The 25,498-nt window shown below is 33.9% G+C and overlaps 1 protein-coding gene across 7 annotated transcripts in view; it reads right to left on the minus strand.

Annotated features, from left to right (window-relative positions):
• Positions 1–12,222: 12,222 nt before the first annotated feature.
• The window catches only part of DZIP3 (DAZ interacting zinc finger protein 3), a 103,871-nt gene continuing 90,595 nt past the window's right edge, over positions 12,223–25,498 (minus strand). For 4 of the 7 annotated variants that reach the window (XM_057696730.1, XM_057696726.1, XM_057696727.1 and 1 more), the window contains 7 exons: positions 24,088–24,189; positions 20,100–20,225; positions 17,911–18,050; positions 16,385–16,505; positions 15,740–15,886; positions 15,552–15,653; positions 12,225–14,008 (listed from right to left, as the gene is read on the minus strand). In XM_057696730.1, the coding sequence (XP_057552713.1) occupies positions 13,898–14,008; positions 15,552–15,653; positions 15,740–15,886; positions 16,385–16,505; positions 17,911–18,050; positions 20,100–20,225; positions 24,088–24,189 (849 nt within the window). In that variant the 3' untranslated portion in view covers positions 12,225–13,897. Of the gene's footprint in view, positions 14,009–15,551; positions 15,654–15,739; positions 15,887–16,384; positions 16,506–17,910; positions 18,051–20,099; positions 20,226–24,087; positions 24,190–25,498 lie in introns of all 7 variants that reach the window. The other 3 variants (XM_057696732.1, XR_009047685.1, XM_057696731.1) reach the window with 3 other exon arrangements.

Consider the following 25,498-nt stretch of genomic DNA (forward strand, 5'->3'; position numbering starts at 1 on the left):
TCAATACTAAACCAACCCTAAAAGAAATGTTAAAATGTCTTCTCTACATGGAATAGAAAAGACAACAAGAAGAATTTATATGGAAGGAAAAATTCCACTATTAAGGGTAGATACATAGTAAAGGCTAGTATGAAGATTTAAAAGACAAAAACTGTAAAATCAAGTATAACTACAATAAACAGTAAAGACAAATACATGAAGATATAAAATATGACATCAAAAATACAAAATGTGGGGGAGGGGAGTAAACTAAAAGTAGATCTTTTAGCATGTGTTTGAACTTAAATGACTTTCAGTTTAAGACAGGTAGATATAGTCATGGGTCAACATATATGTACCCCATGGTAACCACAAGTCAAAAACCTACAACAGATACTCAAAAACTAGAAAGAAAGGAATATAAGCATAGCACTAGAGAAAATCATCAAACCATAAGGGAAGAAACTAAAAGAAGAAAAAACAGAAGAATTAAAGAACAACAACAACAACAAAGTAACAAAATGAGAGTAACTATATTCCTATCAATAATCATTTTAAATGTCAATGGACTAAATGCTCCAAACAAAAGACATAATGATGACTGGATAAAAAACAAGATCCACCTATAAGCTGCTTATAAGAGACTCACTTCAGTGCTAAAGACACACACAGACTGAAAGTAAAGGGGATGAAAAAAGATATTTGATGCAAATGGAATCCAAAATAAAGCTGTGGTAGCAACACTCTCATCAGAGAAAGTAATCTTAAAACAAAGTCTATAATAAAAGACATCATTATATAATGATGAAGGGATCAATACAAGAAGAAGATATAACATTCATTAACATATATGTACCTAATATAGGAGCACCTAAATATATAAAGCAAATATTAACAGATAAAGAGATAAATTGACCATAATACAGTTATAGAAGAAGACTTTAACAACCCACTTACATCAATGGACAGATCATGCAGACAGAAAATCAATAAGTAAACAGTAATCTTAAATGAAACCTTAGAACAGTTGGACTTTATAAATATCTACAGGCCATTCCATCCAAAAACAGCAGAATACACATTCTTTTCAAGTGTGCATGGAACATTCTCCAGGATAGATCATATGCTAGGCCACAAAACAAGTCTAACAAATTTAAGAGAATAGAAATTATATCATGCATTTTTTCTGTCCACAACGGTATGAAACTACAAATCAATTACAGGAAGAAAAATGAGAAAAACACAAACATGTGAAGACTAAACAACATGCTATTAAAAAAGCAATGGGTCATAGGTCAATGAAGAAACCAAAGAGGAAATCAGAAAATACCTCAAGACAAATGAAAATAAAAACAAAAATTCTGTTCTATGGGATGCAGCAAAAGCAGTTCTAAGAGGGAGTTTAATAGCAATAGAGGCCTACTTCAAGAAACAAGAAAAATCTCAAATAAACAATCTAATATAACACCTAAAGTTATTAGAAACTGAAAAACAAACAAAGCCCAAAGTCAGAAGGAAGGAAATAATAAAAATCAGAGAGGAAATAAATAGAAACCAAAAAAAAAAAAAAAAAAAAAAAAAGAAAAAGAAAGAGAGAAATAGAGAAATAGAAAAGATAACTACAAGTAAGAGCTACTTTTTTGAAAAGATAAGCAAAATTCATAAGTGTTTAGTTAGGCTCAACAAGAAAAAAACAGGACCCAAATAAAATAAGAAATGTAACAGGAGAAATTACAACCAATGTGACAGATACAAAAAATCATAAGAGAATACTACAAACAGTTATATGCCAACAAATTGGACAATCCGGAAGAAATGGATAAACTTCTGGAAACATATAATCTTCCAAGACTGAATCAGGAAGAAACAGACAATCTGAACAGACTCATCACTAGCAGTGAAACTGAATTAAGGATGCCAGCAAACAAAAGACCAGGACTGGACAGCTTCACAGGGAAATTCTACCAAATATATAAAGATGAGTTAATACCCATCCCTCTCAAACTATTCCAAAAAATACCAAACCAAAAAAAGACACTACCAAAGAAAAAAAGAGAGAAAATTATAGACCAATATCTCTGATGAATATAGCTGCAAAAATCTTCAACAAAATATTAGCAAACCAAATTCAGCAACATATAGAAAGGATCATACAGCACAATCAAGTGGGATTTATTCCAGGGATGTAAAGGATGGTTCAGTATCCACAAATTAATTAATGTGATACACCACATTAACAAAAGTAAAGATAAAAATCACATGATCATCTCAATACATGAAGAAAAACCATTTGACAAAATTCAACATCCATTCATGAATAAAACTCTCATCAAAGTGGATATAGAGGGAACATATCTCAATATAATAGAGACTATATATTACAAACCCAGAGCTAACATCATACTCAGTGGTGAAAAGTTGGAAAATTTTCCTCTAAAATCAGAACAAGACAAGGATGCCCACTCTTGCCACTTATTTTTTTTAACATAGTATTGGAAGTCCTAGCCATAGCAATCAGATGAGAAAAAGAAATATAGGGCATCCAAATTGGAAGGGAAGTGGTAAAACTATCACTCTTTGCAGATGACATGATATTCTATATAGAAAACCCTAAAGTCTCCACCAAAAATTATTAGAACTAATAAATGAACTCAGCAAAGTTGCAGGACACAAGATTAATATACAGAAACCTGTTGCTTTTCTATACACTAATAATGGACTATTGGAAGGAGAAACCAAGAAAACAATCCCACTTAAAATCACATCGAAGAATAAAATACCTAGGAATAAATTTAACCAAGAAGGTGAAAGACCTATACTCTGAAAACTATAAAACACTATGAAGGAAATTGAAGATTATTCAATTAAATGCAAAGATATCCCATGTCCATAGATTGGAGGAATTAATATTGTTAAAATGTCCATAGTACCAAAAGCAATCTACAGATTTAATGTAATCTCTATGAAAATATGCATGACTTTTTTCACAGAAGTAGAATAAAAAATCCTAAACCACAAAAGACCCTTAATAGCCAAAGCAACCTTGAGAAAAGAAGAACACAGCTGGAGGTATCACACTCCCTGACTTCAGACTGCTACAAAGCAACAGTAAGCAAAAGAGCACAAAAACAGACACATATCTCAATGGAACAGAATAGAGAGCTATGTGAAATAAACCTATGCCTGTATGGTCAATTAATCTGTGACAAAGGCAAAAATATACAATGGAGAAAATACATTCTCTTCAATAAGTGGTGCTGGGAAAACTGGACAGCTACATATAAAAGAATGAAATTGGAACATTTTCTCACATCATATACAAAAATAAACTCAAAATGGATTAAAGACCTAAATGTAAGACTGGAAGCCATAAAACTCCTAGAAAAAAACATAGGTAGAACACTCCTTAACATAAATCATAGCAGTATTTTTTTGGATCTGTCTCCTAAGGCAAAGGAAACAAAAGCAAAAGTAAAAAAAATGGACCTAATTAAATTTAAATGATTTTGCACAACAAAAGAAACCATCAACAAAATGAAGACAACATAATGAATGAGAGAAAATAGTTGCAAATTATATGACCAATATAGGGTTAATATCCAAAATAAACACCTCATACAACTCAATATCAAACAACAACAACAAACAGCCCAAGTAAAAAATGGACAGGAAAAAAATGGACAGAAGACCTGAATAGACATTTTACAAATATGACATACAGATGACCAACAGACACATGAAAGATGCTCAACAGGCACATGACAAGATGCTCAACATCGCTAGTCATCAGGGAAATGCAAATCAAAACCACAATAATTACTTTATGCCTGTCAGAATGGCTATCATCAAAAAGACCACAAATGTTGGAGAAGATGTGGTGGACAGGGAACCCTAAACCTTAGTACACTGTTGGTGGGAATGTAAATTTTTGCAGCCACTGTGGAAAATGTATGGAGGTTCCTCAGAAACTTAAAAATACAACTACCATATGCTTCAGCAATCCCACTCCTGGGCATATATCCAGAGAAAACCATAATTCTAAAAGATACATGCACCCCACTGTTCACTGCAGCACTATTTACAATAGGCAAGGCGTGGATGCAACCTCAATGTCCAACAACAGAGGAATGGATAAAGAAGTGGTATACATACATACAATGAAATACTACTCAACCATAAAAAAGAATGAAATTTTGCCTTTTGCAACAACATGGGTGGACCTAGAGGGTATTATGTTTAGTGAAATAAGTCACACAGAGTAAGACAAATACTATTTGTTATCACCTATATGTGGAATCTAAAAATTAAAACGAATGAATATAACAAAACAGAAACAGATTCACAGATAATAGAAACAGACACACAGCTAAAGAAAACAAACTGTGGTTTCCAGTGGGGAGAGGGAAGAGGGGAGGGGCAAAATAGGGGTAGAAGATTAAGAGGTACAGACTACTATGTATAAAATAAATAAGCTACAAAGATATATTGTACAGCACAGGGAATACAGCCAATATTTTACAACTTTAAAACAAGTATAATCTATAACAATATTGAATCACTATGTTGTATACCTGAAACTAATATATTATTGTAAGTCAACTATAATTTAATTTAAAAAATTGGCTACATCAATTTATGTTCTTATAAGAAATTTTCAATTACTCTACATTTTTTGTCAAAGTCTGGTAGTTTAGGTTTTTGCTTATTTGCTTTCATTTTAGCCATTTTTCTGTGTATTTAGTGGTATCTCACTGTGGTTCTAATTTGCAGTTTTCTGATGACTAATAAGGACCATTTTTCATTTGCTTTTGGTTATTTGGATATCCTCATTTGTGAGGTTATCTTTTCTTGCCTTTTGATTATATTAACTTCTTTTTCTTATTTATCTATATAAGTTCTTTATATATTCTGAATAATAGTCTTTGTCTTATTCATGTATTTCCGATATTTTCTCCCAGGTTATGGCTTCCCTTTTGGCTCTCTTAATATATCTTAAAAACAAACGAAATAATTTTCTTGAGGTACAAGTTACTTGCAATTAAATTAATCCATTTTAAGTGTTGGTTTGAAGATTTTTAGTAAATTTATTTAATTAGATAATAATCACTGACCGCTACAATTTAGTTTTGGATTTGTTTGATTTCTAGAGCCAAGAGTTTCAGTGAACAACTCAGAATATTCTATACTTTGCTTTTATAGAGAGGATTCACTCCAGAAGGAGGACTCATTGTAGCCAGAAGTCCCATAGATCAATGGTCTTATAATAAATATAATATCTTAATTGTAATGAAATACAGTTTATTAATCCACTCTTTTATGGTTAGACATTTTTGTCTTAATTATGCACAAGGGGATTTTTCTTTTATCTTCAGCCTGACAACTGGGTGGGGCTCTTGGAGGTAAAACTCACAAAACTGGGGTGAGACTCTCCTTTAGGTGGGTACAGGGAGTTTTCAGTTCTCAAGCTAGTCCACACTCAGTCTTCAACAATTAGTCAACCACCCTTTAAATGTTTTTACTAGTTCTCCAGCAGTCTTCTGTTCCCAGTAAGCTGTGATTCTCTGTATTCTCTTCTCCCCATTTTCAGAGCAGCTATTGCCCTGTGACTTCAATTCTCTGACAGATTCAAGAAGAGTTGTTGATTTTCAGTTTGTTCAGCTTTTTTCTTATTATTCAGTTGGGAGTGATGAATTCCAAGCTCTTTACATGTTGGACTAGAAACCGGAAGTCTTTGTTTACTTTTGATATTGATTTCTAGTTTAATTCTGCAGTCAGGGAATATACAATGTGTTATTCCAACCCTTTGAAAGTTGTTGACAATTGCTTTGTGGCACAGCATATGGTTTACTTTGGTCAGCCTTCCAAATGTAGCTGAAAAGAAAATGTAGGCTGCAGTTGTTGAGAGCAGTATTCTATAAATGTCAAGGTCTGCTTGTCCTATCACTTACTGAGACAGGTATATGAATATCCCATGATGATTATGGATTCATCTCTTTCTCCTTTTACTTACATCAGTTTTACAAAGGCTTTGTTACCAAATATCCCCAAATTGAGGATTGTTGTAAATATCTCCCTTGAAATAAGCCTTTTATCATTATCTTTCTCAGTAACCCTAGTAATAATTTTTGCTTTAATTCCTGTTTTATCTGATATTTATGTAGCTATGCCAAGTTTATTTGGCTTTGTGTTTGCATATAACTTTTTACATACTTTTAATTTCAAGACTTCTGTGTTCTTACCTTTAAGGTGTTTCCCTGCAGTATACAAAATGGTGGTTGTTTTATCACTTTTGTTTAATTTTTATATCTGAGCTGGCAATCCTCGTCTTTTGTTAGAAAATTTTGGTCACTAGTACTTAATGCAACTACTAATATATTTGCCATTTAAATCTATTTCTATGTTTTCATATTTGTCTTTTGTGCTTTGTTTCTCTTTGCTTTATTGCCTCCTGGCTTATTAATCAACTATTTTTGTTTGTTTGTTTTTTACTATTCCATTTTTCCTTCCATTAGCTTGATACTAATATTTTTTTCTTTCTATAATTTTAGGCAGTTACCCCAGAAAGGACTTTTATTACTATGACAAATGACAAAAACATTAAGAAACTGTACTGATACTACAATTGTACCTCAATAGCCATTTGCATGTGGATCAGGAATAGAAAGAATTAAAGTTCAATAACAGTAGATTAATTAGAGTGTGTATATGTTAATCCCAAACTCCTAATTTATCCCTCCCCCTGCTTTCCTCTTTGGTAATCATAAGTATGTTTTTGAAGTCTCTGAGTCTATTTCTGTTTTACAAATAAGTTCATTTGTATCACTTTCTTAGATTCCACATCTAAGTGACATATGATTTTTATCTTTCTCTGCCTGACTTACTTTACTTAGTATGATAATCTCTAGGCCTATCCATGTTGTGGCAAATGGCATTATTTCATTCTTTTTTTATGGCTGAGTATATATGTATATATATAATATATAGTATATATATATCTATTGTATATACGTACCACCTCTTCTTTATCCATTCTACTGTCGATGGACATTTAGGTTGCATTCACATCTTGGCTACTGTAAATAGTGGTGCAATGAACACTGGGGTGTATGTATCTTTTAGAATTATGGTTTTCTTTGGATATATGCCCAGGAGTGGGATTGCTGGATCATATGGTAGTTCCATTTTTAGTTTGTTAAGGAGGCTCCATACTGTTCTCCATAATGGTTGTACCAATTTATATTCCCAGCAACAGTGTAGGAAGGGTCCCTTTTCTCCACACCCCCTCCAGCATTTATTGTTTGTAGACTTTTTGATGATGGCCATACTGACCAGTGTGAGGTCATTGTAGATTTGATTTGTATTTCTCTAATAATTAGTGAAGTTGAGCATCTTTTCATGTGCTTTTTGGCCATCTGTATGTCTTCTTTGGAGAAATGTCTATTTAGATCCTCTGCCCATTTTTTGATTGGGTTGGTTTTTTTCTTTTTTCTTTTTTTTTTGATTTTGAGCTGCATGAGCTGTTTGTATATTTTGGAGATCAATCCCTTGTCAGTCACTTCATTTGCAAATATTTTCTCCCATTCTTTTTGTTTTATTTATGGTTTCTTTTGCTGTGCAAAAGCTTTAGAGCTTACTTAGGTCCCATTTGTTTATTTTTATTTTTATTTTCATTACTCTATGATGGGGATCCAAAAAGATATTGCTGTGATTTATGTCAGAGAGTGCTTTGCCTATGTGTTCCTCTAAGAGTTTTTATACTATCCAGCCTTACATTTAGGTCTTTAATCCATTTTATTTTTGTGCGTGGTGTTAGAGAATATTCTAGTTTCATTCTTTTATGTGTAACTGTTCCGTATTCCCAGCACCATTTATTGAAGAGACTGTCTTTTCTCCATTGTATGTTCTTGCCTCTTTTATCGTAGGTTAATTCACCATAGGTGTGTGGGATGATTTCTGGGCTTTCTATCCTGTTCCATTAATCGATATTTCTGTTTTTGTGCCAGTACCATACTGTTTTAATTACTGTAGCTTTGTGGTATAGTCTGAAGTCAGGCAGCCTGATTCTTCCAGCTCCATTTTTCTTTCTCAGGATTGCTTTGGCTATTCGAGGTCTTTTGTGTGTCCATACAAATTAAAAAAAATTTTTTTTTGTTCTAGTCCTGTAAAAAATGCCACTGGTAATTTAATAGGGATTGCATTGAATCTGTAGATTGCCTTAGGTAGTATAGTCATTTTGACAATATTGATTCTTCCAATCCAAGAACATGGTATATCTCTCCATCTGTTTCTGTCATCTTCAATTACTTTCATCATCATCTCATAGTTTTCAGAGTACAGGTCTTTTTGCCTCCTTAGGTAGGTTTATTCCTAGGTACTTTATTCTTTTTGATGTGATGATAAATAGGATTGTTTCCTTAATTTCTCTTTCTGATTTTTGATAGTTAGTGTACAGAAATGCAAGTGATTTCTGTATATTAACTTTGTATTCTGCAACTTAACCAAATTCATTGATGAGCTCTAGTAGTTTTCCGGTAGCATCTTTAGGATTTTCTATGTATAGTATCATGTCATCTGCAAACAGTGATAGTTTTACTTCTTTTCCAATTTGGATTCCTTTTATTTCTTTTTTTTTTCTCTGATTACTGTGGCTAGGACTTCCAAAACTATGCTGAATAAAAACAAACAAAAAACAGTGGTGAGAGTGGATATCCTTGTCTTGTTTCTGATCTTAGAAGAAATGCTTTCAGCTTTTCACCATTGAAAATGATATTAGCTGTAGGTTTGTCATATATGGCCTTTATTCTGTTGAGGTAAGTTCCCTCTATGCCCACTTTCTACAGAGTTCTTATAAATGGGTGCTGAGTTTTGTCAAGAGCTTTTCCTGCATCTATTGAAATGATCATATGGTTTTTATTCTTCAGTTTGTTAATGTGGTATATCACACTTTGATTTGCATATACAGAAGAATCCTTGCATCCCAGGGATAAATCCCACTTGATCATGCTGTATGATCCTTTTAATGTATTGTTGGATTTGGTTTGCTAGTATTTTGTGAGGATTTTTGCGTCTACATTCATCAGTGATATTGGCTTGTAATTTTCTTTTTTGTGTGCTGTCTGGTTTTGGAATCAGGGTGATCGTGGCCTCATAAAATGAATTTGGGAATATTCCTTCCTCTGCAATTTTTTGGAATAGTTTCAGGAGGATAGGTGTTAACTCTTCTCTAAATGTTTGATAGAATTCACTGGTGAAGTCATCTAGTCCTGGACATTTGTTTGTTGGAAGTTTTTTAATCACAGTTTCAATTTCAGTACTTCATATTTTATATTTCTTCTTGGTTTAGTTTTGGGAGGTTGTACCTTTCTAAGAATTTGTCCATTTCTTCTAATTTGTCCCTTTTATTGGCATATAGTTGCTTGTAGTACTCTCTTAGGATAGTTTGTATTTGTGGTGTCACTTGTAACTTCTCCTTTTTTATTTCTAATGTTATTGATTTGAGCCCTCTTTTTTTCTTGATGAGTCTGGCTAAAGGTTTATCAATTTTTTTTATCTTTTCAGAGAACCTTCTTTTAGTTTCATTGATCTTTTCTACTGTTTTCTTCATTTATATTTCATTTATTTCTGCACTGATCTTTATGATTTCTTTCCTTCTACTAATTTTGGGTTTTGTTTATTCTTTCTCTAGTTGCTTTAGTGTAACGTTAGGTTGTTTATTTGAGATATTTGTTTCCTGATGTAAGACTTTAATCCTATAAACCTCTTAGAACTGTTTTTGCTTCATCCCATAGGTTTTGGATCACTGTGATTTTGTTGTCATTTATCTCTAGGTATTTTCTGATTTCCTCTTTGATTTCTCCAATGATCCATTGGTTGTTTAATACCAAATTGTTTAGCCCCCACGTTTGTGTTTTTTACAGGTTTTTTTCCTTGTAGTTGATTTCTAATCTCATAGCATTGTGGTCAGAAAAGATGCTTGATAGGATTTCAATTTTCTTAAATTTACCGGGGCTAACTTTGTGGCCCGGCATGTGATCAATTCTGGAGAATGTTCCATGTACACTGGAGAAGAATGTGTATTCTGCTGCTTTTGGATTGAATGCTCTATAAATATCAGTTAAGTCCATCGGGTCTAATGTGTCATTTAAGGCCTGTGTTTCCTTACTAATTTTAGGTCTGGATGATCTGTTCATTGATGAAAGTGGGGTGTTAAAGTCCCCCACTATTATTCTGTTACTGTCAATTTCTCCTTTTATGGCTGTTAGCATTTGCCTTATATATTGAGGTGTTCCTATGTTGGCTGCATATATATTTACAATTGTTATATCTTCTTTTTGGATTGATCCCTTGATCATTATGTAGTATCCCTTCTTTGTCTCTTTTAACAGTCTTTATTTTAAGTCTGTTTTGTCTGATATGAGTATTGCTACTCCAGCTTTGATTTTCATTTGCATGGAATATCTTTTACTATTCCCTCATTTTCAGCCTGTATGTGCCCCTAAATCTGAAGTGGGTCTTTTGTAAGCATATATACAGGTCTTGTTCTTGTATTCATTCAGCCAGTCTTTGTCTTTTGGTTGAAACATTTAATCCATTTATGTTAAGGTAATTACCAATATGTATGTACTTACTGCCATCTTGTTAATTGTTTTGGATTTGTTTTTATGTCTTTTTCTTCCCTGCCTCTTTTGTTCTCTTCTCTTGTGATTTGATGACTTTAGTGTTGTGTTTGATTGCTTTTTCTTTTTTGTGTGTGTATCTATTGTAGATTTTTGGTTTGTGGTTACCATGAGGTTTTGATATAGCACTTGACCATTAAGTTGGTCTCTTAATTTCAAATGCATTTCCAATATGCTGCATTTATACTCTCTTCTCACGATTGCTGGTTTTGATATCATATTTGCATGTGGATGATTTCCAACCTGAGAGTCTATGTGATAAGGCATTCTGGGAGTATTTTATAAATGCAGAGAAGTTTTGCTAAATTTTGAACTTGGTAAAAAAAATTAACCATAAGATGTAATTCATCATCCATACTAGGACACTGTTGAGAGTAAAATGGAGCACTATTAATAATATAGTATGTCAAGATATTCAGCATTAAATGGAACCATCGCAAGCAAACCAAGACATCTGAGGGAAAAGTCAGTCTAATTTTTCTTACCATGTTGTATCACTACTATATATATTCTTATATACTCAATACCATGTTCATAGTCCAAAACAATCAGTAAGTTTACCATTTGTTTCATTTTCTTATTTTGAAGAATATTATTTAAAATATTTGTGTACAGTCAATCCAAAACGGGGATACAGCTATGAAGTACTGAAAGAGAATGCCAGCTAAGGCACAGAAGATGTGCATTCAAATTCCAGAATGCCACTTCATAGTTATGACCTTAGACAAATTATTTCCCTCTTATTTGAGCCTCAGTTTCATCATCTGTATAATAAAAAGGATAGAATTCACTTTAAAGTTATCAGTGGATCAAATGAAGTAACATTGGATCTAGGAAGGTATCCCATAAAAGCTGGAAATGTTATATACATGGACAATAAATATGAAAGAAAACATTACAAGACATATTATCTGACAGCAGCTGCAGTGATATTACCAGATGCTTACAGATTGCTTTTTATGTAAACATTGCTACTTCCCTCACTGAATTTCTGTGCAGTATGGTGTTCTGGATCTTTCAGCAACCACAGGCATGACAGTGATCATTGTTTATAGTAGAATGACCACTACAATTGTCTTTATTGTTAAATTATATCTCAAAAAGAAAAAATCCCATTACCTTCAGCATCTGCAGAATTGGATATGACTTTCAAGAGCACGGTCCTACTACATTCTCACTATATATCAGCTATCCTGTTAAGTCCTCTGGCCCCAACCTTGGAGCCAAGAACAGCAGGTCAGCACCAATACAGCCTTGCAGCCTCAGTCTGTGGAGGAAGCATGTGACTTACTATGAGGACTCTCAAGTACTAGGACTGGCTCAGCTACTATTTAGCCACACGATCTAGGGCAAGATGTTCCTGTAAAATGAGGCAATAGTTCAGAGGATCATTAAGGACCCTATAAGCTCTGACAGTCTATGATTCTAAGACATACTTGGTATTTTACAAGTCTAGATGGCTGCCTTTTACTTGAATATTTTCCTATCCTTTCTCACAACAGAAGAAAAAGTTTAAACACAATTAAACAAAAATAGATGTTTCAAACAGGTTTCAAGTAGCTTTAGGATACAAAGTAATATACACAGATAAAGTGGGTATTCAATTAAGAAACATTTATTCTTTCCCACACGAAAGTGAAATTACTGTTGTAAACATACACTAAAAAATATTTGTTTTACAAGGTAATTTGCTATATGATCATGAACTTGAGGTGTGAGACAAGATAATATTAAAGGCCCTGTCAGTTCTGAATTGTACAATTCTAAGACATTCTCAGCACTTTACATGTCTAGATGACTACCTTCATTTTGGGGTATTTTCATTCACATTTTCCAGTCTATTCTCATTAGAGAAGAAAACATTTAGCATACAATTATAGAAATAATAATTTTAAATAGAGATTTAAAGTAACTTCAAGATATATTTACACTGAAACATACAGGTAAAATAGTTGCTGAGTCAGGAAACACTTATTCACAGTATGAATTCCATTAATTTATGGAAAATAATATGAACCAAGTAACATTTCTCTTACAAGGAGTAACATTTCTCTTACAAGGTAACTGAAATTTTTTAATTTTGTAGCTAGAGACATGTACAACACTTACAGCATTTACACAGTACTAATTCAAAATAGGTTTTTGACCTTTAAGGAATGAAAGTTCCCAGTGACAAGCTTTACATGTGCAACTTAGCTCAATGAGCGTCAACTCTGTTATAAGAAGCAACTACACACAAATAGCATCCCACCCCAGAATGAGAAAGTGAAATTAGAAACTTTTAAGGCAGGAAAAAAAATCCCTCCAAAGTATGAACGATTAAGGGCTAGACAGCATGTTTACAAATGACCAAAGTTATTCAACTGAGTGAGAGACCTAATTTGCACACTAACTTTTCTCACTGCTTCCTGATTTCTGGTTCTGGGGACTATTTACGCTGTACCTACTGTGCAGCATAGTAAGAATCATCAGACATGGTCCCAGTGGTATGCTGGTAAATATTTAATAATCAGCTCTTGAGGGGAAGAAAAGCAGAAAAGCCCTTACTTATAGCATTTACCAATTTCTATGCTGTAAAATACTCCCACTATGGCAGATTCAAGCTACCAACAATTTGAATAACTGGCTCACAAAATTTCTGAAACTAACAATCGTCTCTTATAACCAAAAGTATTAGCCAGCTCCAAAACACCCCTTTGGTTCCCATACTCAAGTAGCTCATAATCTATTCATAGATACATATTTTAGAGAATAGAAGAGAATGGGGAAGATAGAGATAAAATGTAAATAAATAATATATATTTTTATAAGTAATTTTAAAAGTTAAAAGGAACACTAAAATCTGCAGAATTTTCCTACTCTTGTTTACATTTAGTTCAGGAAATTAAAGTGTAGTATATTTGGGAGAAAGTAAATGATGAGTGGAATAAGGAAAAGAAAAGACATCCTAAGATAAATGCTAACAGTAATCATGTTTATGTTGGAAGAAAATACCTACTAAGAAAAGGGCAAATATAATGTAACTTTTAAAATTCTATCTTCTTTAAACCATTTCAGTTTATAGTCCTGAAGATTTGTCCTCTCCTCTTTGGCTGCAGCTTTGATGAGATTTGCTAGCTTATTTTGCATAATACTGAAGAGCGTACTGCTTCACATCATTCACACTATCAGCTCAAATAAAAGGCAAAACTAAATTTTGCAGTCTGAAAATTGAACTTCCTTTGCACAATCACTCCCTTGCATCAGACCTTGGGCAAGTGCCGGCTGGGGTGACCAGGAAATTCTTCTGGTAGCAAAACGTGGAGTCTGCAGGTTGGGCATGTCCCCTGTTGCATCAACCAAGGTCTAATGCACTAAGGAGCAAAAAGATTCATGTCAGTCTCTCAGATTTAGCCTAGCAAAGGCAGCTGTTACTCTGTACATCTGGGTTGCCAACCAACATGTCTTCCGGTGGATATTAGAGCCTTATTTGGTGGATTGCCATGAAAACTGCTGCCATCATGGCGCTTTGTCCATGGTTTGCTGAGCAATATAGTTGGTAAAAACAGAACACCTTTCAGCCAGTTTATTCTATTAAGATCCTTCCCCAACCCCAGTCTTCAGGAAGACTAGCAGTTCTTCCTAACAAGGAGGTTGAGGGAACCTGTTATATTTTTACTCTGGTTTACTATATATTATTCTAATTTATAATCTAGAAAAAGTCATACCTAAACATACAAATGTCACAAATACCTTGTATCAAGTGCTTATGGTGTTTTGAAGTTAAAATCCCTAGATAATGGATGTACTTTTCAGATTGCTCTTTCTTTAGTCATAATGGTAGTACTCTTTGGCTATGAACTATTAAGTTATTTGCTTGAATACTGACTCTCCAAAAACAAATCATTTTTACCTGAATGAATAATGGAGAGCCAAGTCAGATGAGAGAGGATTAAGAATAGGCCGTAGATAGGAGGCCCATTAACTCTAACCCTAGAAAGTAACCTGAATGAATTACCTGCTTTCTATTCAATGAACAATGGCAAAGAATAAAATAAAATGTTTGTGAAACATTTATTTTCTAAATGGATCTTTAGAACTTTTAAAACTTCAAATGGGAAAGCCAGATGGCTAAATATCTATCCTGGAGGTCTTTTGGGATTAGCCATTCTGTTTATGTCTCTTCTCATCAGAACAGATGCAAAACATAATTCCGTACCAGGTATCACATATCTTTGAAATGATGTTTTACAGATATGGCTTGCATGAGCTGGCTATTGTTCACTTCCCTGAGAAGTCTTTCCTGTGTAAGATTATCTTTTCCTGTGTCAAATTACACCTCTGCATCAGAAGACTTGGATCATAAATTGTATATCAATAGCACTTGCGAAGCAACAACACTAGGAATTAATCTATATAAATGCCAAGAATTAACAAAAGATACGCCAGCCTCCATTTTTATAACATAAAATTCAAGCCTCAGCATCTGCCAAAGCAAATACAGCAGCCTGGACAGACTATTAAGGCAATTCTTATGCATTATAACAACAGTTGGCCATCATTAGGTGTGGACAAAGGACACTATAACAAGCCAAGGTGAAGTGGCACTGCTGCTAAACTGCCAACTGCCATGTCAATCAACATTCCTTCCAGTTCTAGTCAAAGGAACTGCCACTCTGTCCCATTAAATCTCATCATTGTCCCCTTCCCCTGCTAGGTGTACTGAGATCTGAGAAAGCACAATACAATCCATCGCTAGGTATGGGGAAACAAATAAATGCTTCTGTGTGGTACCCAAAAGCCCAGAGTTATATCCAGTGCAATTCATGACACAGCAGTGGATGATACATGTATACAACTTCAAAGAAAGCTGTATGAACTTCACTTAATGGTAAAATATTAAAAAGATAAGTTTACCTGAGAGTGGAATTTGTGTGCACAGGGCAAAACTGAGAGGTTTTCTGGAGAGAGATTCTCATGACAGATCACACAAGGTTCCTCTTCCTCTTCCTCATCATCCTAAGGAAAATACACATAAGGTTAAATTCAGCTCATTTCTCTCTCCTAAATTTAAATGTATTCAGAATCAACAGTCTCAGTCTCACCAAATTATTGGCTCCTTCCCACGTGGCAGGACTTTGTGAACCGAGGGGCCTGCGGGCTGGTTTTGAGGACTGGGGAGCATTAGCCTGAGGTGGAGGAGTATGGCTGGGTGAAACACTATTACCATTTGGCACTGATTTTCCTTGACTCTGGAAATAAGAATATTATACTTATTATTTCTTTTAGAATTGTACTGAAACAGGAATAACCGATACAATACCACAGTATAGGCTACAGTGAGAATTCACAAAAGGGTAAAGGGTAATCAGGTTCATGAGAAATCCTGAAACAAATGCTGGCAATATTACTTATATATTAAGAACCAGGTAAAAACAAAAATAACTCTAGGTGCTCCTTCAATTAAAAAACAAGTCTTTGCAGAAAATTAGAAAAAATGTCTCCTTTTAGAATCATTCAAAATAACCTAGAGTAAATTTCAAGAGGGTCAGTTTTATTCTAGAATGATCAGGTGGTGTTTCCCAAACCACTTGTCAAGCCAAACTGTTTGTTGTTAATAGATGATTTAATATGATTATAGATTGATTTCCTGATCATGTTATGGAGATAGTAACAGCTAACTACTAAAGATAAGGTCCAAGGCATAAAGTTTTTTTTTGTTTGTTTGTTTGTTTGTTTGTTTGTTTTACCTGAGATCTCTTGGGGTCAATAAATTGGGAAATCTTGTGAACAATTTCATCAAATGTCAGTCTAGATAAGGACTTCCCATGAGTATCCTTCAATTTCCGTAAGAAATCTGTAAGCTCCTTTCTGGAAGAGATCAAGGAAAGAGCACTGGTGATTTTCCTACTGCCTTGAGAATGTGCCCTCCAAAGGAGATATGAAATTCTATCATAGGATTGGTATGTAGCTTACAGACGTGACCCTTTTGTTCTTTGATCTAAAAAAGTAATCACAGGTCCATTGGCATTTATCTTAAAGCAAAATGAAAACTAATGTGTTCATTAATGATACTTAATGTGTTCAAGAGTGATAAAGTTTAGTATTTATTTTCTTTCCAAAAAGAGATTTTAACTGTTTTTAAAAGCTCACTGTGTGAAAATTAAGTTTGTTATCTACTTATGTATGTACTGAGCTCTTTAATATCATATCTCTCAATGCTCTCTTACTTAAGATTAAAATATTCCTTTTTAACTATGTTACTATTGGTCTCTTTCTATCATTGTTAACAGTTCTATTTTTGTAAAATTCAGCAACAGAAAACAAAGATTTAACAGGAAATGAAAGCAAAGATTAAAAGACACAGTAATTATGTGATAAAGAAACCTAGGAATATTTTAATTGACATGTTCTTTCTCAATTTCCATGGCCATTGACACAAAGCCTGCATATACACTTTTGGTAGGATAGAGTAGGATGATAAAGTATTTTTCTTTCTCAAACAAAATGTCATGTCATCAGCCTTATAAAACTACGTTTGATTTACTATTTGTTTTGTCTATGTATTTACAGCAACTACACTACAATTCTGTTTTCATTTTCTATTCACCATTATAATTATAAAACCATGATCTAATCCTGAAACATAACAGTATATATGTTAAAAGCATTGGTCTGCAAATGAAAATGCTGGTGAAAACTAGAATTATTTCATTTGATACAAGATTAAAGATAAAAGACACTTCATTTCTGGAGAAGTAGAATTAAATAGCTTTCTGCTAAAGTCAGAACTGTGAAATGCACAGTAAAATAATGATTTCTTGCATTTAACTATGTCCCCTACCAAAAACTATAAGAACCCTCAATAAAATTAAGGAAATAGGAGAGCAAAACCTGATTATCTTTGGGCTTATATGGCAGACAATTAACTTAAAATTCACTTTGGAAATAGGTTATTAAGATAATTATTACAGCTAGTGGCATTAAAATTAGATAGGTTTATAACTGGTTGTACTTTCAGTAAATGAGCAAACCTAAATGTAAAAGTTTATTCTCTCATGACTTAAAACTAATAATTTTAGTGAAGAGGTTTTGCATTGATACTGAAAACTACCCCTTAATAAATTTCATTTTCCTTACCAAGGCCATGGTTAGGAAATACCTGTACTTTGTGTGTCTGGGTGTTTTATTTCTCTGAAATGTTTCACTGGCATAATTATGGCTATGGAAACTGTAGAGAATGATCTGTACTCAACACTAAAAGAGACTAAGGTACCTGGTCTGTTGTGGAAAGGCAGTTTTCAGCCTGTCTGTAATCTTCTCCCAATTCATCATGGGGGGATCACTTCCAAGACCTGCACTGGGAGGCACAGCTTCTCCCACAGGTGCCGGCATCGTCCAGGCTATGCTAGTCATCTGTAAGGAGCACAGAGTTATAACCCATCAGCTTCAATTATCAGGAAGCAAAGTTCCATGCCAACATTCCATTCCATACCTCGGAAAATGGGTAGAATGAAGAGGAATACTGACATACATGTTCCTTTTTTAGAATTTTTTCTCCTTAAACAGCACAACGATATTTCTAATTGTTTACATATGTTTACCTTTATTTTAAAAATGGCACATGCTAGTCTCAGTAACTGCAAACATGTACAGAAATACATACAGAGTGTGCATTTCTGAAAGCAACCAAAAGTTTGTTAATAGGGGAATAAGTAAATAAATTGTAGCATATCTAATCAAGTCCTTAAAAATAGATCTGTAGGTCTGAGCATGAGAGATGTGCACAATATTATGTCTCATTTTTTTTTTAAAAGTCTATGGCACAACGTTTATGGTAGAACTCATTTTATATTGTAACATTTTAAAAATGTGTATGCACAGAAAGAGATCTGCAAAATATAAAATAATCTGTAAACATTTTCTAGGATTCAATAGCAGGGTAACTTTGTTATTTTGTATATTTATTATGTATTTTGTATATACTTTGTGTATTTTTATATTATTTGCTTTTCTATGATTAACATATACTACTTTTATAATTAGAAAAATAATAAAGTTTAATTTTCAAACAACTAAAGATGAGACTGGAATATCTAGTTTAGACTAGACTAGAACATCTGCCCAGTGTCTCATGAATGTTACAAAGGTGGTGTGAAGTTGTAGTGATAATTTTGAGCCATGAAACCATCAAAGTTTTCCCCATATTTTATGACAGTTCCTTCTTAGAACCATTAAGTTTCTAATTAATTCATATCAATAAGTGCATATTTTTGAAGTGCTTATCTGATTGCTAGGATAATTATAAACATGGCATCCTTTACCTAAGACTATAGATTATTTTCAAATACAAGGTTATTATTTATGAAAAATCAGCAACTACTAACAGCCAGTGAAATTACCCATACAAAGCCTAGCCTAGTTAAGTCAGAGAAAGAGCAGAATATCCCCAGAAATCTGGGTTTGCCTCAGTGTCACGCTCTTTCAGAGGAATCAGAAAGTAATCTTACTAGAAGGCTGAGGTACTTTAATGTTTTCAATAAAATTTTATAGTTCCTTATAGAATGTTGTAGGAGCAAACCACATGAGCAACATTGTAATATCATGGTGATAAAAAGATGTGGTACTTAGTAAACATCTTAAGGCCTAGATACATATTTGTTTGTAGAGAGGCAGCCTCTACACAAATGAGCAAGTCCATTTGACTATATATTTCACAGGGAGTCTGTTGGCAATATATAGGTACAAAATAAACCCCAACTGACTAGAATGTAGTTATAGGAAAGTCAAGATTAGAGAAGTTTTCATTAATTATATTAAGCATCAATCTTCTGGGAGAAGATTTTTCTTTTAATGAAAAGTTTACCTTGACCAAGATTACAACTAATAATCCTCATCATTTTAAATTTCTCTGTTGTTTCTTCAGGTTTGGATAAAGCTTATCTGGCTCTTTGTAGCTAGGAAGATTTATAACTTTACAGTATCATATGTTTCTAGGTAATACTGCTTATATTTCCTGTTTATAGATAAACATTGTCCTACATACGCACACATACAAGTGTGTGTATATAAAATTTTTCTTTAGTTTTGTGGCATCATATTGTGACTTGGCTTCTTTGCTTTTCAACCTACCCAACAACCATGCTAAATACAAGTTATTTATTAAAAATATCAATCTACCCTGCATTATTGCCTGTTACAGAAACAAAATTATAAGAATTCTCTACTATAATATTATACTTATCTTTGTATCAAAAAACTGAACTATTATCACTTAATGAGAAAGTTAAATAATATATGTAATGCACGTCACACAGTGCCTCACATGGAACTATTCATTCAATCATCATCATCTCGTCATCACTACCATCATCACCTGCATCATTATTTATCATTCATTCTGGAAGTGCACTGTAAGTGACAATGAGCTGGTTAATGTCTATTCTACCAAGAAGGGATCTGTACCAGCGGGGGTCTAGGTTGACCAGTTGCAGAGACAACTCCAGAACAAACGGCCGGCATTTGAGGAACAGTAAGTATGGGTCTAAAGAAAGATTCTTTCACAATGGGTCTTCCCAAGAACTGCTGCATCTAAAATAGTAAAGATAGAAAGTAAAAACAAAATCCCCACATATTTATATATTTATTTAGTCAATAATCTAAACTCATAGAGCAATGTTTTGGGGGGGGTGGGACTGATTTGAAATCTAGATACAAAAGAAAAAATGTTGTCATACCATTAGTTAAATATATGCATATCTGAAAAAGCAAAGGGCAGTAAAATATACTTAAGAGCACAGAGAGAGAAGAGAACTGGGTTCTAGTCCTACTTTCTCTCCACCTAGCTGGGTAAACTTGGATACCAAATTATTACTCTATAAAGTAAGAGGGTTGGGTTAGGTGATCTTTAAGTTCTCTGACAAGTGGAATAACACAGGACTACGCAAAGGAGCTCCTCAATGAGTACTGTCCATGATAAACAATACTGACACTCAAATTCCACTAAAGAACCAAAGTTGTCTATAAAAAATATTACCTTGGCTATTACGTATTGAAGGGACTTTGTACCACCTGGTGGAGTTCTGACCTTATGTTTAGTTCCAAGGACAGTAGAAAGCTGAAGTGGGGTGGGCCAAGGGGATAAACCCTCCGACAGTGACTTGTAGACATGCCTGTGAATGTTACTGAACTTCTCAGGGGGTCGTAGAAATCTCGCCCTTCTTAGCATCTACCAATGGGACAGATTCCTTATTGGCTGGAGTACAAAAGAGGACAAGTTTATGGAGCACCTACTATGTGCCAGGTTTGACTTTGTTGAATTTAAAAAATGAACATCAGTATAGCTCTGAAGTAAAGATACTGAAACCAGCAGGGTGAAAGTTAATGGGGAACTTTATAATGGAGAGATCAGGATGACATTTGATTCTTAACATCACTAAATGAGAGATACTGTGTGTCTTCTGATGTGTATATACATGTGTGTATACACCTATAAAGTACTCTTGCCAAAAATAGTGAACCTGATTCTAACTAACCCTCTAGATCTAATGATCGGTTTACAGGAAATAGTAGAACATGTATAATGACATCACAAGGATGCAATCAGTTACATCAATAATGCAGGAAATTAGTTTTTTAACAAATAAATGACATGAATAAAAGGGAGGGAGTTGGGTAGCCGTTACAATTTTAAAGAAAAATATTCAGCCAAATGAAAAGTATAAACTTTGGATTGTTTTTTAAAAATAAGGGTTTTTTAAGTAATGGTAATTACAACCACATTGGAAGTACTGTCAATTTAGTTAAGAAAAAGACATTTTTTGAGATAACTGGGGAAATTACAAATTTCAATATTAGATATTAAAAATTATAACTTTCTTAGGCATAAAAATGGTGGTATGATTATAGCCAATACGAGTAACAGTCCTCATCTTTTTAGGAATGCATACTAAAGTATAAATGGATGAGATTATATGATATGTAGGGTTTACTTTAAAACGTTCCAGTGGGGAGAAAGAAGGGGATGATAAGATTGACAAAATGTTGATAATGATGTTGAAGCTGGCTCTTGGGTTCACAGAGGTTCATCATTGTATTTTTATGTATGTTTCAAAATTTTCAAAATATAAAGTTCCTAAATAATGAATGGTGGGTACTGAGTTAGTAGTCCTGCTCTTTTTTGAGGACAACAATTACCTAACACTACTTTGAGGATTAGACAGCCAGGGTACAGAATCAAAACATAATGAAATACATAAATATACTGCGTTAAACTGGGAACAGGACCCATTATTCCAAGATTTCTCAGGTTAGACTACTATATACATTTAAAGACCAGTGACCATTCCTTACAATACTAGAATCTCAGAGGGACAGACTTTAGTGATCAGATCATTTAGTACAAGTTCCTGATTTGTAGATAGGAAAACCAAAGTCTGAGATAGCTGATTTTCCCCAAACCAACACAGTTCTTCACAGAAGAAGATGCACTAGGTCTAGTGCATCTCCATTGTGTAATACATGTGCGCATCTCTAGTGCATCTCCATTGTGTAATACCACCTCAATTTATAGCAAAAAGAATGGTCATATTTCTAGCATCTGTGCTCTCAAACTGTTCCACCAATGCTCAATGGTCACTGATATTTGTACTTTAACACAACTGTCAGTTTTGATCAAGCACAGCTGTAACTCTGGTTAGGAAGCACAAAAGATACACATGTACCTCTCAGATGTTAGCAAGGGATGCTTATGAATTCATTGAGGCTAACTGCCAGTGGATTTTTGCCCTTGACTAAACTGGAGTAGACACATCAGACATAAGCAAGTCTCTGAAGGGATGAGGATGCAGAGGTCAAGATTTGATTATGTTTGTCAGTTTTAGTGTCACTGGTATCAGACAGCTCATGCCAGTGTGGTTCCAGAAAACTCCAAAGAACAATTCTGTATCTACTTTCTGAGTCTCTGGAGCCATTTTACATTTAGAGTCATGGGAAAATTTAACTACACCCTATAGGCAGTAGTTTGAATACAGGCAAAGGCAACATGGTTTCTAGAAATCCTACCAAGAATATGTGTTACTCCCCATAGAACTACAGGGAATCTGGGATTTCTGTCACCTACACAACACGTTCTTTATCAGGAAAGTTGGGTATGATGGTGTTCAAAGCCTAGAATAATAATATCCATAATAAATGCTCCTATAAAGCCTGAATTAACCAAAAACATAAAAAGCAATACTGTCATTCTAAACTAAAGCCCATGGTGCATATCATATAATGCTTTTAGCTCTGAATTCTGCTTTTGAAACAGTGTAACTCCACACAATTCACACAATTTTTAAGTTCTTTGATATATTCAACTAGTATTTGTAGAAATAACATTTTGAAAGTTCTACTATAAGCAGAAATGCTAATGTCAAAAGTGATCTACTCCTAAATATATCACACCTTTCTTTTTTTCTTACCCTCAGATCTGTTATCATAATAAAAATTATCATCTAGTGGTTCTGTTCTAAAAGGTCTTTTGGAAAGCTGTTGGAGTTTATTGGGTTCAGGTACTATGTTTCCCAGAAGGCTAACATAAATAGTACAGCATAGAGATTAGTTTTCTGATGAAGACCCATTTATCCCTAACAATAAGCAGGGAAGGGACATAAATGAAAGCTGTCCTTGCTGTTAAATGTGGAATAGAAGATAAAAGTTAAGGAAAATAGAGTCTAAAGTGAAGTGGAGGGGTGAAGTCCAGCCTGCCAGCGTATTATGCTAAGATGTCTTAGTTGTCTAGTCGTAACTTGAGGACATGGGAATTCTGAGCATTCATCAGTTTTCTCCCGTAATGTAAATGTGATTGACAGTATGAATGAGCATATATTACTTCTTTAGATATCAAATACATTGCTAAAATCCAGTGATACAGCCTATCTCTTGGCCTCAGCTTAGTTAGCCAACTAGTCATATCATCTGCAGTTGATACAGCAGGAATGGACATAATTACAAATGACAGGCACAACATGTACCCTTTCCACTGTGAACACACATTAAACATAATGCATATTCAGTGTTTTACAGCTCTTACCATTTTATCAAGATGAAGATGGTGACTTATCAAAATGTTATACAGCCCCCTTGAACAACACAGGTCTGAATAGTGTGGGTCCACTTACACACTTTTTTTTCCCAAAAAACAGTCTCTATATTTTCATTTTACAGATCTTTAACTAAATGTGGAGAAAGTTTGCATTTGATTAGAAATCACTATATGTGGAATCAAAAAACTAGAGCTTGAGTCCTGATTCTATCCAACTGTTTCAGCTTCCTGCTCTTGGGTAGTCATTTATCAGTTCCATTGTTTTTCAGGCAGAGAGAGTAGTACTCGGATTTCTGACTGCATGGAGGGGTTGGTGCTCCCAACCCTTGCAAATACAGTTGTTCAAGGGTCAACTGTATTTCTTACCAGTATCTCAGGACTGGGTGGTGGTGGAGGAAGCTGGATTGGAGGCAAGGTACTCAAGGCAAATCCTTGCTTCACCTTGTTAATTTGTTCATTGTACTGTGTCTAGTAGAAGAGAAACAACATTTTACAGCAAAATCAACTTTGAAGAAATAGCATATGGAAATACTTGATGTAGTTTTGAATAGTACAATATAGATTAGTGATTCCCAATCTATTATGCCAGAAATAATATAAAATAACTTTTGACATAAAAACAATTCTATACACCACTATCTGTAAATGTAAATAGTTGTATTTTTAGAAGTATCTATTGACTGACAGGATACAGAGACACATAATTCACAGATCTCTGTGATAACTCCTCAGTGTTTCCATAATTTTTAGCCCCCAAATGGGAACCACTGATATAAAGTAAATGGAGTCTCAACATCAAGAAGATGTAAATACTATACTAGCTGATAAATATGGGGAAAAAGTATTTGTAACAAACAGTTGAACTACTTGCAAATGTTTATTTTAAAAACTGGAGGGGAAGTTTTAGGGAAAACTTCTTGAATGTTCATATTTTTTTTAATCTTAAAAGTTATACCTGTAGCTTTCTCCAGTTCCACATATACCTTTTCTCCTCTTGGTTTTGCAAAAGTAAGACTCCTATCCTTGAAGTTTAAAAACATATTTTCAGCATTTTTGGCACTGTCCCCATTTTGCTTTACATGTTATTTTGTAAACAACCCACAAGAGCTGGAAGAGCAAGTCTTAAAACATGTAGAAACTTCCATACAGAGGACACGTTCTTAGAAGAAGACAATGATAGAGAACAAGGGGCATCTCTTTTGCAGCCAGAACTTTAGATAAACCCAGTAAAAATGTTAAGCATCACTAAAGACTGAGTATGAAAGAGTCTGGGAAGGAAACAGGGAAGACCAACAAGGACAAAGCTAGACAAGTAGGTAGTGCTTTGAGGCAGCTCTTTATAACTGAATGTCACTTTTTGCGCAGTGTTGTGGAATCACAAAACAATCAACATTATATATCAACTTTAAGATATAAATATGAAAATATTCTAAAACCAAATGAATAAATTAATAAATATTCAGTGGGTTACCTCTTTAGATTACTTTTAGCACAGTCCTAATACTATTACATGAATAATTAAGAGTTTATTATTTTGCATTTGGGTGTAATTACATAAAAAGTTAACACTGAAAACTAATACAGGTCTGCTTGATCTTCCTTTTAATTCTGTAAACAGTTACTCAGATCAAGACATTTATTTCTGATTGGAGCAGAGTTAGCTTTGGAATTTTAGGAAAATTAAGTGTGAGGCACAATTTCTGAGTTTACCATTTATTAGACTTAAGGACCTAGAAGACCACATGTAAGAGTCTAGGATGCTATCTACAACCAACTA

This window comes from Hippopotamus amphibius, chromosome 10, assembly GCF_030028045.1.
Source record: "Hippopotamus amphibius kiboko isolate mHipAmp2 chromosome 10, mHipAmp2.hap2, whole genome shotgun sequence".
Classification (NCBI taxonomy): domain Eukaryota; kingdom Metazoa; phylum Chordata; class Mammalia; order Artiodactyla; family Hippopotamidae; genus Hippopotamus; species Hippopotamus amphibius.